This window comes from Aptenodytes patagonicus, chromosome 5, assembly GCF_965638725.1.
Source record: "Aptenodytes patagonicus chromosome 5, bAptPat1.pri.cur, whole genome shotgun sequence".
NCBI classification, from domain to species: Eukaryota; Metazoa; Chordata; class Aves; order Sphenisciformes; family Spheniscidae; genus Aptenodytes; species Aptenodytes patagonicus.
Window position 1 is genome coordinate 69,430,987 of NC_134953.1, and position 16,152 is coordinate 69,447,138.

Sequence of the window (16,152 nt, forward strand, 5' to 3'; positions counted from 1 at the left end):
TGGTATACTGCATATTACTCTTTATATGCTAAGTGGAGTTTCTTAAATTCCTCAAAATTACACAGGAAACTGTTCTCACGCAACATACTACAGATTAAAGACAATGCCAGAAATTTTAGCTAAATTTGCCTCAGAAAAAAATGCTTTACCTGCAACAGAAAGCTGTGTGTCTAATTGAAAAGACATTGAGCAGTGCATAGATGCTGACTGAACAATACATATTCCCAGGGATTCTGTCTTCACATGTAAAAAACCCCAAAATCATACTCTGCTCCTAGAATAAAGGCACTCAACTATGCAGCCATAGGAAGAGAGGCATATCTTGGCATTTGAGAAAAAAAATGAACTTAGGCAGTTAAGTAAGTTTAATATTTCATGCATTTACTAAGGCAGAATCAAAGTTCAATAGGCATTGTCAAGAAAGACAAGACCAAACCTTTGTGGCCTACAGTACAACCACAGAGCAACTTCAAAGAAAACTCCCTATTTACACAATTGCCTCAAGAAATAGACAAATGCACTAGAACACAAACTCCACGGTGTCAATGTGAATTCTCTCTGCCCACATTACAGGCTATGTGCTGTAGGATCTGGAGGACCACCTCTGCTGTGCTCCTCTGGGTCTTTGAAAGGCTGAGATGAGAGCAGCTCTGGCTACATTCACAGAATGAATATATGGGCAATTTAGTTACACACAAGCTCAGACAGCATCCTTTACTCACATGCACTTAATGATTTAGCATGAAATCCCCTTTATATTATTCAGCAACTTATTTTTCTGTGGGTCACTCCCACAAATCAAGTCCATTTTCTCTTGACTGCTGAAGTGCACCTGTAGTAACATCAAATGTTTTCACAGACATTTTAGACTTGAGACCTATGAATAACACCACAGTTTGTTTTACAGGGTACAAAAGTATTTTTCCACTCTCTTTGTTTTTAAGAGCATCCAAAGGCAATTTTTGCAGAAAGATCCAAAAAACAAATGTCCAACTCAAAATACAGCCCCCCGACTTAAACTTTGGCTGAAGACCAAGCAGGGCACATTTCAGCCATGAAACAAACTCATAAAAAGCAACAACAATGGGTTATAACTAAAGAACTTTGTGTAACCCCTGCTAAATTGTGTGTAATGGAGCATAAAAAAGTATGTTGGAAGTCTATACACAGCATTTATAAATGACAAGTCAACAGCCAAGACCATTACCTGTTACACCAAAGAGGAGCAAAGGGAGCCTTTCCAGGTCTTGGACTACCCTCATCATCCTCCTGAGAGCCATATTAAACTCTTTCTAGTTGGCATGCCAAGAATGAGAACACTGTGCCAGGACAAGGCATCCCGGTCCTTTACATGGGAATATGAAAGTATTTTCTCTGTCTTCCTCTTCAAATTTTACTGATTCCCCCTGCTAGCATACACCCATATTTATTAAATGCCCTATAAAGCAAATGTGGTGAATGCACAAGGTAAGTTAACTTCTCTAAGGTTGCATCCTGAAACTACTGAAAGCTTCTGTTTGATGCTGAACAGGATTAAAATACATAGTGACCTTCATCATATCAGTATTTTAACTGTTTTTGGCATTTCACAAGCTTTTCACCACTCATCGTTCAGTTCTTCCAATGAATCTTCCCTCCTGTAAATTAAACACTGTGTAAGTACAATATACCTATAGCCTTCTCACTTCTAAGCTGTGGTTTTTTTCAGATACAAAGATCGAAATCCTTTTTGAAACCAATGCATGGCAACTCTCACAGTGATTTACCTCAAAAGAGGGGACTTCAGTTTCAAGTTTGAAAACCAAGGAAGTGCCATCTCTGCCTTACATACGGCCCCACAATGAAAGCAAGAGCTTGGCGACATGCTCACATCTCCCACCCATGCAAGCCACCAACTGGCTTTGACAAGCAGGTGAAAACGAACACTCCTACCTGTCAGGCACAGTTGTGCTAATGCCAAGACTCAAAGTGATTATTACAAATGGGAGTTTTTCAGGGGCAAAAGACCGACATGAGTAAAGCCGCTGAATATTTCCTGGCCTCTTTAAAACCCCTTTTTCAAAACAACCTTTAACAGAAGTAACACAACAGTTACACTAACAGTTGAAGTGAATTTAGCTAATAATGAATCCAAAGAAAATACGTAGGTGTTCTGCACTCTGACATCAAAGTACAGAGGATCAAGAGTCATTGTCTTCTCCTCCCTGCATGGCAATTAACTTGCAAGGGCTTTTATCACTCACCTTTGAGGTGAGCCAACGAAGTCATCACATGTAGACAGAGTTTATAATTAAAAAAATACAAGAAAAGCAGTGAAAGCAAGCAAGAAGAATTCCCAGAGTGCAATCTTCCTTTTAAATTTGCAGTATTAACCAGTGTCAACAGCGGACTGATTATGGTCCTTTCTATGATACCATGGCTACTTCCAGAGAACCCAGTATTGGCTCAAGTAGAATAACCACACGTAGCAGAGACAAACTGAGTCCAAACCTCTTTTTGACATACTGACTTTATCCAGAGCACCAACTCAGAACGGTCACCCTTGGTGCCACAAAATTCTGTTGGAAAATGGTGGCATTTCGATTTGCTACAGGTTTTGACCAGGTACTATCTACACGTCTCAACCCAATTTTACAAAATACATTCCTGGAAGTCGTATTGTTAATTACTGGGGGGGGGGGGTGGAATTGAAGTAATGAGTAATATATGCAATGAAGGGCCATCTGAAAAGCACAGCAGGACTGCAAGTTCATTCCAGCCTGTACTACATGAAATTGAATATATTCTGTAATTATTTCTTTTTAATACCATGTGAGTGTCCCTTATTGTGAAGGCTTAATGTTATTATGCATCAGAGAAAGCCCAAACATAACTGACATTCAGGGCAAGGTCTAGCATTGCAGGCTACAATTGATATACAAATGTACAGCCATTGTCCACTAAAAAATGTGCTTTGGTTTAATTCAGTAATCATATGTCAGTAAAGTGTGCAAGGCAAAAGACATTTCTACAACTTAAAACTTTCAGTAAGCACCCTACAGTGTTTTCACAGCAACAAAATAAATGAGATTTGTCTTTGTCATAGATAAAGCACTGATTCTCACAAGGGGCTAAATACAGCATTCAATTAAAAGTACACCACTGCTGTTCAGCTACTGATACATAAAGATAGACATCTTACCAGAGAAAAAGCATCCATGAACAGATGCTTTTTTTTTTCCTTTTTATACCAAACATGTTCACCATCAAAAAAGATTGACTAACATTTTGAGCAAACAAATTTCATACTCTTGGTTGTTCACAAAAATGAGCTTGATCATCTTATATTACAGTATCATTCTGAAGCACCAACATAATGAACAGATAATCAAAGAAACAAAAAAACATCCCTATTACCACTTCATTGCTTTTTACAACTGCTCAGCTAAAACACTGAAAGCTCCAGCAGACCTCCTACTTTCCCCCCATCTGACGTCAGTATTACCAGTAGCAAGCACCAGCACGACAAACTGTATAAGTTTATCAGTTTCCTGGCACTCCTTTCCATCTGCAAAGAACGTTACCATCGCTCCTACAGGATATTTTAAATATCTCTTTAAAATACTCACAGCAGCCTCTGCAAATAGTCACCACTGATTAACATCTGGGAATAAACACAACTAACTTGCAACTAGATTTGGAAAGTAAAGGGTAAGCTTTATCAAGATTGGTAGTCAGCTAATAACAGCAAGGGAAGATTACCTGTATGGAATTACTTGGCTGACTGGATGAGCTGGGATCCAGCAAAATGCATTTTAATGTCCTTAAGGGCAGATATTCATGAGCAAAAACCCAAGTCACACTAATTAAATGGGAGTTTGCATCCTGGGAATCAGAGGCCCAGAAAGGGATTCAAAGGTCATTGTGGAGGACCGTGCTTCCCAGCTCAATGCTATGGGCAAAAGGGCTGAAGTGCCATTGTACTGTGGCAAGATGTGGCCACTTCTCTTCTTGGTCCTGGTCCCTCGACTTTAAAAAACATATTGAAAAGTCTGGAAGATTAGTGAAGAACTATAAAAATTATCTCTGATCAAAAAAAATCAAGACCAACCTATTTTTCTGCAACAAAAAGGACAAACTTTCAGCTTGTCTAACTCCTACACTAACTTGCTGCTCAGGGAGATTGCATTAAATAGCAGGAGTCTCCAGCCTAGCTGACACAGGTTGCAACATCCAGTGTCTGAACCCAAAAAACGCATAAACGAAGCTTGAAATAAATACAGATTTGTAGAAGTAATGATTACTTGCCATTTTTACAGATCACATAGGAGACGGGTAAATTCTCTACCATTTAGTCTTCAAATCGTGATTTGATAGCCTCCTAAAAGCTACATGCTAGCTCATCCACAGCTGTTAAAAGTAGATGCAGAAATTACTAGCTGAAATTATACAGCCTGTAGTATGCAGGTCAGAGAAGACGACTACACTGATCTGATTTCTGGCCTTAAAATCTATGAATCTACACTGAAGATAAAATTTTAAGCAGGTAGTTTCACTGTTTTTCTATATCAATAAGCACACTCTTTCTCAAAGAACATGTATTAAATATATCAGCCCCTCAACATTTGCCGCTGTGCCGGATAACTTACACAGACACTTAAACATAGGAACTCCCTTGTGAAGGCAAGAGAGTAACTGGCTACACAGCTGAGTCTGAATGATGCAAATGGCAAGTGAGACTGCTTAGCCCTGCAGAGCAGCAGTAAGTGGGTTAAACAAGGAGCCATGGTGTGAAGGCAAAAGTCAGAGCCTACACTGTGGTCCTTCATGCAAACCGCTGGCCCCAGGATACCCCTGATGACTGACAACATGCTCAGAGTTGCCCGAGAGCAAAACCCAGAGCGATCCTGTCTGAAGTTACTACATCACTTCCCTGGGCTCAGGAGCCACCGGTCGCTGAAGACTAGAAGACGACACCAGGAGGGGATCACTATATATTTATGCTGTTCTTACATCCTCCATAGGACGTTGTACTGACTGTTGCTGGATAAGGGATTTGGGGCTAGGCAGACCTTTGACCTAGCAGCTGATGTTGATTGATGAGTGATGTTGGCTTTATGAATAAATAAAAAAGACAAATGACAGTGCTGTGACCTCTTGTAGGTAGCTACCCAAACAAATTCACATGACTTCTGCAAGTGCTGGAGCTAAAAGGAGCATGGCTATAAAAGCAGAAAAAGATCCGTTGTCTACTCTCAACATGGTATTCGTTCTCACAGCATCCCTCCTACCTTGATGTCTGTAACACTCAGTTACAAGCAGGCAGCATTTAGATATTTTAAGGAAAAGTGTGGAATCCATTTATACCTAAATATATATACATGATGAGTAAGGACACCAGAAATAAAGCTGCACAATGACTGTGATTAATATTTCAACCTGTCCCTTAATGATGCAACCCCAATGCCTCAGGCACAGGGGTTTTCCTAAACAGTGTTTTACATGTTCTTTTCACTGATGGAATTTGTCAAGCTAGTCAAGGTAGAATTGCAGAAAATTAGTATTTACCTGTGCTGCAATACCTGGATCCAATTGTACCAATTACACATAATCACTACATGCAGTGTTTGGGGACAGGCATGCACACAAAGAAACCAGGAAGCAGAAACAGATGCATGGCAGCAGTGGAGAAGCCTCAGGTCCAGCTTTTGGGATGGGACCCTCTACCCAGTTCCGCAAAGCAGCTATTTTCCAGGGCACAACAGCAAGTCTGTCCCGCAGGGTGGCCCAGAGCAGCTGTATTTGGAGCTGAGCTGTTGTTGAGGTATCATTCAGGTTATGAAGCAAAGAGGGCAGAACTGAATCTGGGGGTCAAAACCTGCCACGCTACTCCTGGGTCCCAGGAACACAAAACAATAGTGGTAGACAGCAGAGCTGGGGCACAAGGGGAACTGAGTGCTGTAACACACACTTTTCTGTCTAAAACCTCCAGACAGCACTTCAGGTGCAATGCAAAATCCCTGGCAAAACAGAGCTCACCTGGAGCCACGTGTCTAGAAAGGCCATCTTCCATTTCCCAACCTTCACAGGTATGAACATCTCACCTCCCTATTTTCTTTTTCAATGCGTCTCCTCAACCCTATTAGCATCCAAGAAACATCGTTGACGGGGGAAAAAAAAAAAAAATCTGTATGACACGCTTACCTTTCTGATATAAAGCAACTATCTCTTACAAGGGGCAGGGCAGCCTTGAGACACTTCAGACTTAGGGTCCTTGCTCACAGGAGGTGGTGAGAGCCAGAGACTTGCCTTCACCAGCCCCAGCTCACTGCTGCAAGCTTCCTCCACCCCCTCAAACAAAAGCCAAGTTTGCTCTATCTTTAGAAATCAAAAGGTGCAAATTGTTTGTTTACCACGTATCACTTCACAGGTAGTTGTCCTAATACTGCCTTAGTTCTTTCCTTCTACAAGGTCATATTTGAAGTGGTTTTCTTCCTTAAGTCCTTTGAAATTCTGTGCAAGACAAACCAAGACATATTTCGGTTAGGAAATACTTTAGATGGGTCACCTAGTCTCTCTTCCTTTGGCTAATGGAAGCTGTGCCCAGGACATCAAAAACAAAGCCTAATTTTTTAAAAAACAAGCCAACAACAAAAACATTGCTGATGATTTCTAATGACAGTATTGATTTTTTTTCCTGTTTTCTCTGCGTTTTGTTTTGAGAGGGGATTTTTTGGGGTTTTTTTTATTTTATTAGAGTAAATGGCATATTTTCAAAAGCTGGAAAAGAGCCTCTTTTAGCTGACAATTGAACTGAACATTAAATGAAATCTGCAAAGCTGTTTTTCCCATGCACAATCAAAAGCTGACAGACAGGGAAGCACAGAGTGCATAAAAAAACCACAAGGAAGCTGAGGGAGAAAGTGTAAAACAGCCATCCTGAATCAGCTCCGAGCTGCTCTAATGGAATTAGGGTCACCCTGACAGAAACACAGTCAGATCACAGAGAAAATTTAATAATTTCTTACTGCAGTCTGTAAAAGCCAGGGAGGATTTGAAAGCACTTTCTGCCAAATTAGCACTTCTGTATCCACCGTTCATGGGCACATGCCCCTTCCCGCTCACCTTCTCCTCCCAGCACCCCACCAGAGTGGCTGGGAAGCCACCGCTCCCATCCTGCTGGTAGGGAGGCACCCAGAGAGCCCCTCTTTTTCTGACACACTGCCACACGTTTAACCTTTGGATGCACCTTCAATTCCTCAGCGCTGACATTATTCACAGCTCCTGTGAACTCAATTCCAGGAGAGGCATCGCGGCACACGCCCGGTGCTAATTCCGCTAGGCGATACATATTCAATCTGTTTTATCTCAGGCGTTAACGTCTAGCTATCTGCCAGCTGCCTAATTGTCAAGAAGCTACGGCAGCGACGCTGAAATGTGTTGCGACAACAGCAGCTCCAAAGCGCAGGCGGGGAAGGGAGGGAAGCCCCGGTTGTGGGCGCTCCCCAAGCACCCGGCCATGAGCCACGGGGCAGCCTGCTGCCAGGGATGCAGCACAGGCCATCCCCAGCCCTCCTCCCCCGCCCTCGATTCTCACTGTTCCTACAAAACGTGACTTTGGGGACTGACTTCGTGAATTCCAGGGATAACCCTGCTCCCATTATCACGTTGCTTTTAATTGGGGAAACGTAGGCATGCTTTGCAGATAGGGAGCCTACCCATCCCTCCACTGCCTCCAAGCAGCCCTGCAATGGGGAAAAGGAAGAATCACAGTGAAATCTCAGGAACAGCCATATTACATCAGGATTCTATGTAAATAAACGGTCTTTGACTGGAGCCAACAGGATGCTTAGGGGACCAAAAAAATGAAGAGGATGCATATGGGGTGCTCCTTTCACAGCATCCCTCTCTAGCTTTTACAGTAAGCTCCAGTGTGCATATAATTATCATACCTTCCCCTTGCCCTTCACTGCTGTCCTGAACCAGGACTCCCCAATGCCATATTCACTACTGTATCTTGCCCGTCTGCATCACTAATGGTAGGACGTGAAATATGCAGGGTTTGGGAATGATTTTTTTCCCCCTGCGGAGGTGCAGAACAGGCCCTTTCACACAGCTCCCTGCCACTGAGAGTCAGTGGCAAGATTCAGTGGGGTAGAGATAATAAAAAAAGCTGTAAGTTGCTAAAATACACAGAGTAACACTTTCCATCCTAGGAAACCCTCAGTTAATCCGTGGTGGCTGTGGCAGTTAAAAGGTTGTTTATCCTCCAGATCTGCCTTCCAGATTAGAAAAGGTAATTCAGAGTCAGTCTGTGCCAGAGAAAAAGGCGTACATACAGATGCGCTTGCTTCTCAACACAGAAGCGTTCCACATCTGAGACACCAATATTTGGATCTGGGCCTGTAAAACAGAGCCAATTTTCTTAAATTTAAGCATGTGGAAGTATTCCACAAAATCAGCAAACCATGTCTACTGCAAGTTACCCTCAGGCCAAGAACTGTCCTAGGACATCTGAAGCTCCACCAGCTTCTGCATACCTGATGGAGCGATGCTTCTCTCCTTTGCAGGGGCCAGGATAAAGTGATGAACCTCGGGGAATTTTTATACACCTCAGAACATTAAACATACACTTCTCTGTGCCAGACTCCAAAATGGGCTACAATGTGTAGACATAGAGTGATCTGAATAAGCATCTTCCAGCAGCACCAGCAGCCAGGGAAGAAAGCTGAGGAAGGAGACAGCTGCTGCCCCCAGTTAAATTGGGCAGGTCAGACTCATACAGACTACATGCTAACCCCGCTGCCTGTGCAAGTCATCCCTAGCGATAAAAACAGTGAATTTGTATCTTTCTTCACATCCCCCATTCACTATTCTCTCCAGCTTCTCTACATTTACTCCTTCCCATTCAGTCAAGGACATTTAGGACCCCCAGTCTGTTTTCTCCATTCAGCCAGGCTCCTACCAACATGTATCAAGATCTCTTTCAACTTTCACAAAATTACATCTTAATTATAAGCCTGGTGACTAAATCTGGAGTGAGAAGCAGATGGTTGGTGGCAGCTCAGGAGGTGCATCACGGTCACCTCTCTGCTCCGACTCAAGCATCCCAGGAGCCCTGGGCGCTTTCAAAGGCATGGAGTATTCACAACTGCCAGAGTCCGCAACAAATGTGCAAACATTTGGACACTGAAAAACTGGTTACTGGTAAAAAAAAAAGGGGGAGGGGAGCTGCACAAATACTTGGGGATAGCCCAGCAAATACACACAAGTTATGAAAACCAAGACCACGCAAAGAACCCACAAGGTTTCCTGCACTCTGCATAACTCATTCGATGGGAAATTCCTACTTTAAGGTATTTTCAGTAGTCCACCATCAGCCAAGTTTCTCCCCTCTTGTCTGTCCACAACAGCTTCTCCTTAGCCTGGATGGGGCTAATCAAAGCCAGTCACAGCGGCACTGTAAGACTATCAGGGCAACAGGCATGGACACAACAGCTTAAAGCACGACCACAAGGAAACATTCGACTGCAATTCTGCTGAAATACACGTGTAGGAGAGCTACACCAGAAGATAAAAACTTGCACCCTTTCCCCAGCAGCTCTCAACCACCCGCTGAATCAGGAAAGATGTCTCAGTACTACATAAATTACGAGAGCTGGTAAAAGAACAAGGAAAATAAAGTAACAGGGATTACTGTGACCCCAATACTTCTCTCTTCCTCTGCCCCCAATTTTCTTTACTCATCTGTACATGTTAGAAATTAAATTGTCAGGTTTTGATCTTGCAGCTACTAAACTCTTCCTGCGATTGAATAAATTTTGTCAGCCTTTTTAGTTCTGCTTGTGCTCCTTCACATACATACTGTTTACCTGCATTGCACGCATTGGAAAGTAAGAGATTTTGGGGGGGTTATCCCTTAGTCCTCTATGTTTCCAGTTCAAACCAAGAAGGTTTAAATAGTTGTTGAAAGAAATTTTGCAAGGTATTCAAGCTTTCCAAAACTGAATGTTACTTACTGTCCGCTCCTGCTAAAGGCAGCATCAAGCAGCAGAGGATGGCTGCTGGCACAGTGAGTACTGGAACACCGAAGTTAGGCACCATATTCCAAAGTAGAGCAAGTCCTCTTCAGTCTGAGGCAAGTGGTCAGTACATCCAGTGTTACAGACAGAGACTTACTCCTGCAAACCAAGAGAGGAAGAAAAGGAAAGTGATCAAATATGACACACAGATTAACTGCCAATATACCAAACTACATTGTAAAGACATAGTTACAGATACTTTTAAAGTAAAATTTAACTATCTTTCCTGCTTGAGCAGTAGAGCTCCACACTGATGTCCCCAAATCCAGTAAGCTGTTTTCAAGGGTCATGAGGCATAAATGCACACCCATCTCCACATTTATCTTCATGTCCAATCTCTATTACGGCCTATTAATACATCCTTTAGTTGTTCTTTTTCACAACAAATAGTTCTGAAGTTACATGTTACAATACAAGAAATAGTCTTAAGCTCATTTAACTCTTCCATCCATCTGCCCAAGAGAGACATGCTTGATTGCATATGTAGAGTGGTTTGTGGTCAACTACATGTTAAGCATAGCTTGGCCCATCCAGCTGTGCTGGTGTACACCAGACAAGTCTCGACAGGTCCAAGTAGGAGAAACAGAAGCTGAAGTGAATCAGCTGTCAGTTCATGGGGCTACCAGAGTCACAGTAGAAGGTTATTAAGAAAAGTGTCTATAAAGAGAAGCTTTACCCAAAGCAAACACCTAAGCGTCAACCTCCCAAAAATGGAGAGGAGGACTGTCTAAAGGGATTGAGGATTGGATATTCCTTATCCAAAACAAAGCAAATTATCTTGGAAATTGGCTTAACGTGGGCATCTGCTTGGATATAGAAATACAGAAAACTCTTTGAAACACAGTCAAAAAAGGCAGGTACTTAAAAAGAATGCCATTTCTGTATATCTGCCTTCTTTATTTTTTCATAAGAACATACACACTTTACTTTCACCTGAAAGTCCAAGGTCTGCCTGTTAAGACAGATTTTAAAGGAGCTAGCAAGCCCCATTCCCTCAAAGTGACAACGCTCAGCAGGGACAGGGGCTTACTCTTTCAGTGCTGGGCATCTCCACGCAAGCTGAAGAGTTATTCAAAAGTTGATGAGATTCTCCTTCACTAAGCTGCAAGAGTTACCAAAAGTTGGCAACACAGCATTAATGGTGAAAAAAAATCTCATGTTGGCAGATGCCGGCCCAAGTGCACCCCGTGAGTATCCTTGAAGCAAAGCATCTGCAAGTGCTACGTGGCACGACCCGCCACTCTTACTCATGTTGGCAGACATTTCAAAAACATGTTCAAGACTGCTCTAACAAAAGTATTTTTGCATTTTGCTGAATTTTTGGAAGAGGAAGTGTCTTTTTTTTTTTTTGAGAACCACTGAGCTTTTGATGTAAGTATCATGTGCTACAAACATATTTACTTCTGACAAAAACATAGTGCTCGAAGAATGCCAGCAATGACAGTGCTGAGGGAAATCTCAAGAAATCTCAAGAGAATCTACCTAGGTAAATATTTACATCACACTGTACTAACAAACAGCAGATCATGATTCTTCTCCATTCTGTTACTGTATTTGCACGGTAAATCTTTTCACATGTTATAATATTACACAACACAGAAATCTTTATTTATGCAGTGTCTTCTACAGCCAAGACACCTGAAAATACTTTACAAAATAACCTAGTTCCAACCTAGATGCAGAGAGAATACTGATCATCTCATCCTGCTTTTATTATCTCAATGAGAAAGCATAAATCCAAGTAAGCTCAGCAGCAAGATTCTGAATACTGCAAAAGAGGCTCTTCGTACCAGCCACACACTCAGCTCTCCTTGTTGCTCTCCAACCTCCATATCCTCATTCATTTCTCACTAAAGAATCACTAAAAGCACCATTAACATGTCTTACACCTCAGAGACAGATACAGATAGTCGTATCTTTATAGCTGCACAAGCTCTATTCCAACAGGAAACTCCGTTCAGTCCCCAAGCAGTTTGCCCAGTGTTAGCCAGCTCTCCAGATATGGCCCACACGGGAATGTGAAGAAGTGCCTGGATTAAGAGTGAAGATTATGTCTCTAAATTCTGCATGTACGGTGCTAATTTGTGCAGCCTGGAGAAGCAAACCCACTGAATCACACTTTAAGCAGCATTACATCTGGCTCAACAGCAGCCAGAATCTTTAATAGGCTGCTCTTCAGGGGGAGGAAGGAACCACCAAGGGTTGAAATTACTGTGTCAAAAGTAATGATGTGTGTCAAACTCTCTCAGATTAGGACAGAGAATAAGTTTTACAGGTGGTGCTGAAAACATCTTAGGTATGTATCAGACCAGACTGGGGATGAATAGCTTTCAGAGAGCTTTTCCTCTTTCATTCACTTCCATTAACAACAAAAGTACCTGATCTAATGGTGTATCTTGAGTGCAGATTGCTCCGAAGTCATGGGAACGGCACCTTCACAGCCCTCATTCAAGAGTAACTCTCAGGAACACAAAAAACCTCAGCTAAAGAATAGGTCTGTCTCTCAATTTCTCTCTTCTTTCAGCAAATGTGATCAAGCTTCTCTCCAGTTTCAAGCTTGACAGATTTATAACTTTCCTCTCAAGCCCATGAGATACATACAATCGTGCATCATGCAAAACTCATGAATTGTCAGTTACCCTACCAGATGCTTTATAGACTCGATCTTTTTGCAACTGTTTAGTGCTCTATAATAATTTACCATCTGGTAGAAAAGCCAGATTTTCTTATGCAAGACTGCTGTCTGTCCCTCCAAAGTTAATAGAGCACCTTTGGCCCTTAACAGGATCAAACGTAGCCACTTCCTCTTTCCATGGTTACTCTGCCTATGGAAAAGTTGTCTGTATTCAATATTTAAAGCCCTTTAAATTGGAATGTTTTAAAATTTTATAAATCTCAGTAGCTGTCATTCTCTTTTGAAATTGGAAATATGAAAAAGCCTCTCCCATTTTCAGAAGCAAGGTGCTCTCCCCCAGCAAGACAACCCAATGTTCAAAGCAAGGTGACAGGGTGTTGCTGAAGCTCAGCTAACCCTTAGAAGGCCACTGTTACACCGTCAGTTTTGAACAGCTGTCTTGAACCAATGCTAAAGGTTTCCTTCTTGGAGCAGAAAGGCCGCCTAAGACAGAAAGTAGCTATAAACCAAATAAAGTTGGTAGATTTTGGTAATGAGCTAAACAGATACAGAGTCAGTATCACTTTGGTAAAATCAAGTCCAACAGCAATCAACCAACTAATGCTCTTAAGACCTTTAGTGTTTCTTTTGCCCCAACAACCTCCTGCCTCTTCAGGCTGCTCTCTCTTGCATCTGGAATTCTCTCCTGTGCACCAGATGACCTCAAGTCCCTGCATTTGAAGGCTGCTTCTAATCTCACTGCTTTGGCTAGCATCTCACAACTAATATTGCATTTGGGAGCCCAGACACTGTAGAATAAGGTTTTTCAAAGATACACGTACATTCTCATTGCTACTTCTGCATCTCGTCCTGGCAATATTATAAACTCTAGACCACGTAACCCAAAAGGAGGTTGAGGCTAAGCACTCCAGATGGCTTTGTAAAAACATCTTTTGAGTTTAGCAAGCTAAACTCCTGCCTCTGCTTCAAACTCAATGTTAGAACTACCGAGTGCTAGTTTGGCAGCTAACTAGAAAGCGGAAAAGCACAACAAAAAAATAGCAAACTTCATTTAAATATAGCTGATTTTGCCATGGGGCAGGTGGATGGAAAAGAGGCAGTCTTGAGAATATTTTTGAAACCTACATGGTTTGATTCTTTCAGACAAGAAGAAAAAGCTGGACTCATTTAAATCAGAGCCAAGAATACCAACAGCTCATATGGTACTAGGAAATTCTGGCAATGAGTACGTCCCACAGGAGACAGCAAAGAGATTAGAAAAAGCAGTCAACTTTAAAGAGTCAAGAGGAATTTCAAACCATTACTGAATAGCTCATGTTCTCTATGAACTCTTCCGGAAGCTAAACTGAACTGAAGCAAGTGTCACATGAATCACTAGCCATGAACAGCATGGTGAAGAAAAGCATCCCCAAAGTAAGCCTGCCCGTTCCAAACCAGGGACAAAAATACTGCACTAAAACTGGTTTTTAAGTTTAAGCTACTTTGCAACCCAAAGTATCTTAACAAATATCTTAACAGCACAAAAACCTTCCCTCCAGGAACCCCTGTACGTCCACAGAACTGCCAGGTTCACTTGGGTGTGTGACTACTGACACTGCATTTGCTGTGAAACACAGTTAAGAGACTCTCTAGAAACTTACAGGGCAGGAAGGTAAGCCCAGTGCATAAACAATGTCCTTATCTGACCTGGAGACACAATAGTATCTTCTCGTAAAGGAACCTGAAACAATTGTGTTTGCTTTTCAAGGTGGAAACTTCTTAAACATTCTCAACATGAGCCCAAGGATGCAGGTCAGAAGATACCAACTGGACACCACCCAGACGATAGTGAAGAAGGGGCCAAAACTGCATCAGCTTCTCCCAACTTTACTGCATGTGCAACACATAATGAAACCCAGTTTTCCTTCTGGACACCTACCCACAACTTTGTATTTTACACAAATACCCTGAAGGGGAACTAGTGCTCCAGAGGGACCCAATCACCACAATACTTTGGGGTGTCACACAAACAATGGTAATCAAGAACTGACCAAGCAAGGAGGGGACACATGCGACAGAGCAATGAGGCAGCTATTTCTTCTATTAAAAATGAGAACAATAATTGGCTGCAGCTCAACTGCTTCGTTCTGTATGTAACACCTCATCTGTGCTCCGAAAGGGGAAGAGGAAAACCATGAGGCACCCTATAATTCAAGATCATCATACTGCACACATTAGAAGTTGTAGAAGCACAGTTACACACAAGTTAATGACTTTTGAATGTTTCACTTCACTACATTAGTATTCCTTTAGCACAGATTTCCTTGTGCTTTTCTGTGAGAAATATAATATAAAGAGACTTGGGGAGTACAGCAATATGGCCAAAAAAGACAAAATGAGTCTCATTTCACTCCAAACTCCCACATGTAGGGAACATATTAGAGAGATTCAGTGGGGAGATATATGAAGATGGCAACGCTAGCATAGATTTAGGGAGGAACTTCATATGAACTTTTACTTACAGTAAAAAGGCCAAAAGCTAAAGCAACTGCTACATGAGCAAAGACATCACCTCCAGGACCCAGGTGTGAGCAGGCCTAGAGCATCAGTTTGAAGACTCTCAAACCATCTGGAGAGAAGGGATGAGCAAAGCAATTCAAGAACTGGGAAGGATAAAAATCTCTGTCAAGTCGTGAGCACTAGACAGACTGGCTAAATAAGATGGGGATTTGATAACCATCTGTAAGTACATGAAGGATACAAACACCAAGAAAGGAGTGGAGGAGTATAATTAGCCACAGGCATATAACTGTGAGTAATGGAATGAGACAGAGCAAAAGAAAAGTTTATGTTGAATATACTCAGTAAACTCTCCAAAAAAGAAAAAAAAAACCAACCAACACAGAAGAGAGAACAGACCCCAGCAGGAAATGTTTCATCATCTGTTTGGATGGAAATTAAAAACGGAGTGGGGGGAAAAAAAAAACCCACCCCAAAATATCCCATAACCTAGAAAAAAAAAAACTGAACAGAGGCCGATTGGTATGGGGAAATATATACAACAGCAAGAACGATTCAGAAGTACTTCAAAAAGATTCTCCTTATTTTGGCAAAGCATTAAAAAAAAACAAGTGTGAAGACTTCAGCAACAAGCTGGCCCAGCTACAGATCTTTGTGATCCTGAACACACAATCACAACTTGACCCAAGGAGAGGAGCAGAGGGAAAAAGAAGCTTTTAAGCAGGATGCAAGCACAGCTTGGATACTCCTGTCAGCCTTACTGGCTACACTTGCTTCTCAAGATACTAATTTCTGAAGGTGTCATTGCCTGCAGACAATCCTAGATAAAAAGGATGATTTTTTTCCACTGGAACAAGGATTATGAAGGGCCCTGTTAAGTAACTACGGTGATAAGTCAAAACGTCCACTTAAAATATAGATCAGCCTTGAACCTCATTCACAGCCATCATTCACAGT

At 42.0% G+C, this 16,152-nt stretch overlaps 1 protein-coding gene across 16 annotated transcripts in view; it reads right to left on the reverse strand.

The window, feature by feature from the left end:
- The window catches only part of PTPRF (protein tyrosine phosphatase receptor type F), a 396,981-nt gene that overhangs the window by 248,877 nt on the left and 131,952 nt on the right, over positions 1 to 16,152 (reverse strand). For all 16 annotated transcript variants that reach the window (XM_076340381.1, XM_076340397.1, XM_076340391.1 and 13 more), the window contains one exon: positions 9,999 to 10,160. In XM_076340381.1, coding sequence (XP_076196496.1) covers positions 9,999 to 10,083 — 85 coding nt within the window. In that variant the 5' untranslated portion in view covers positions 10,084 to 10,160. The remainder of the gene's footprint in view (positions 1 to 9,998; positions 10,161 to 16,152) is intronic.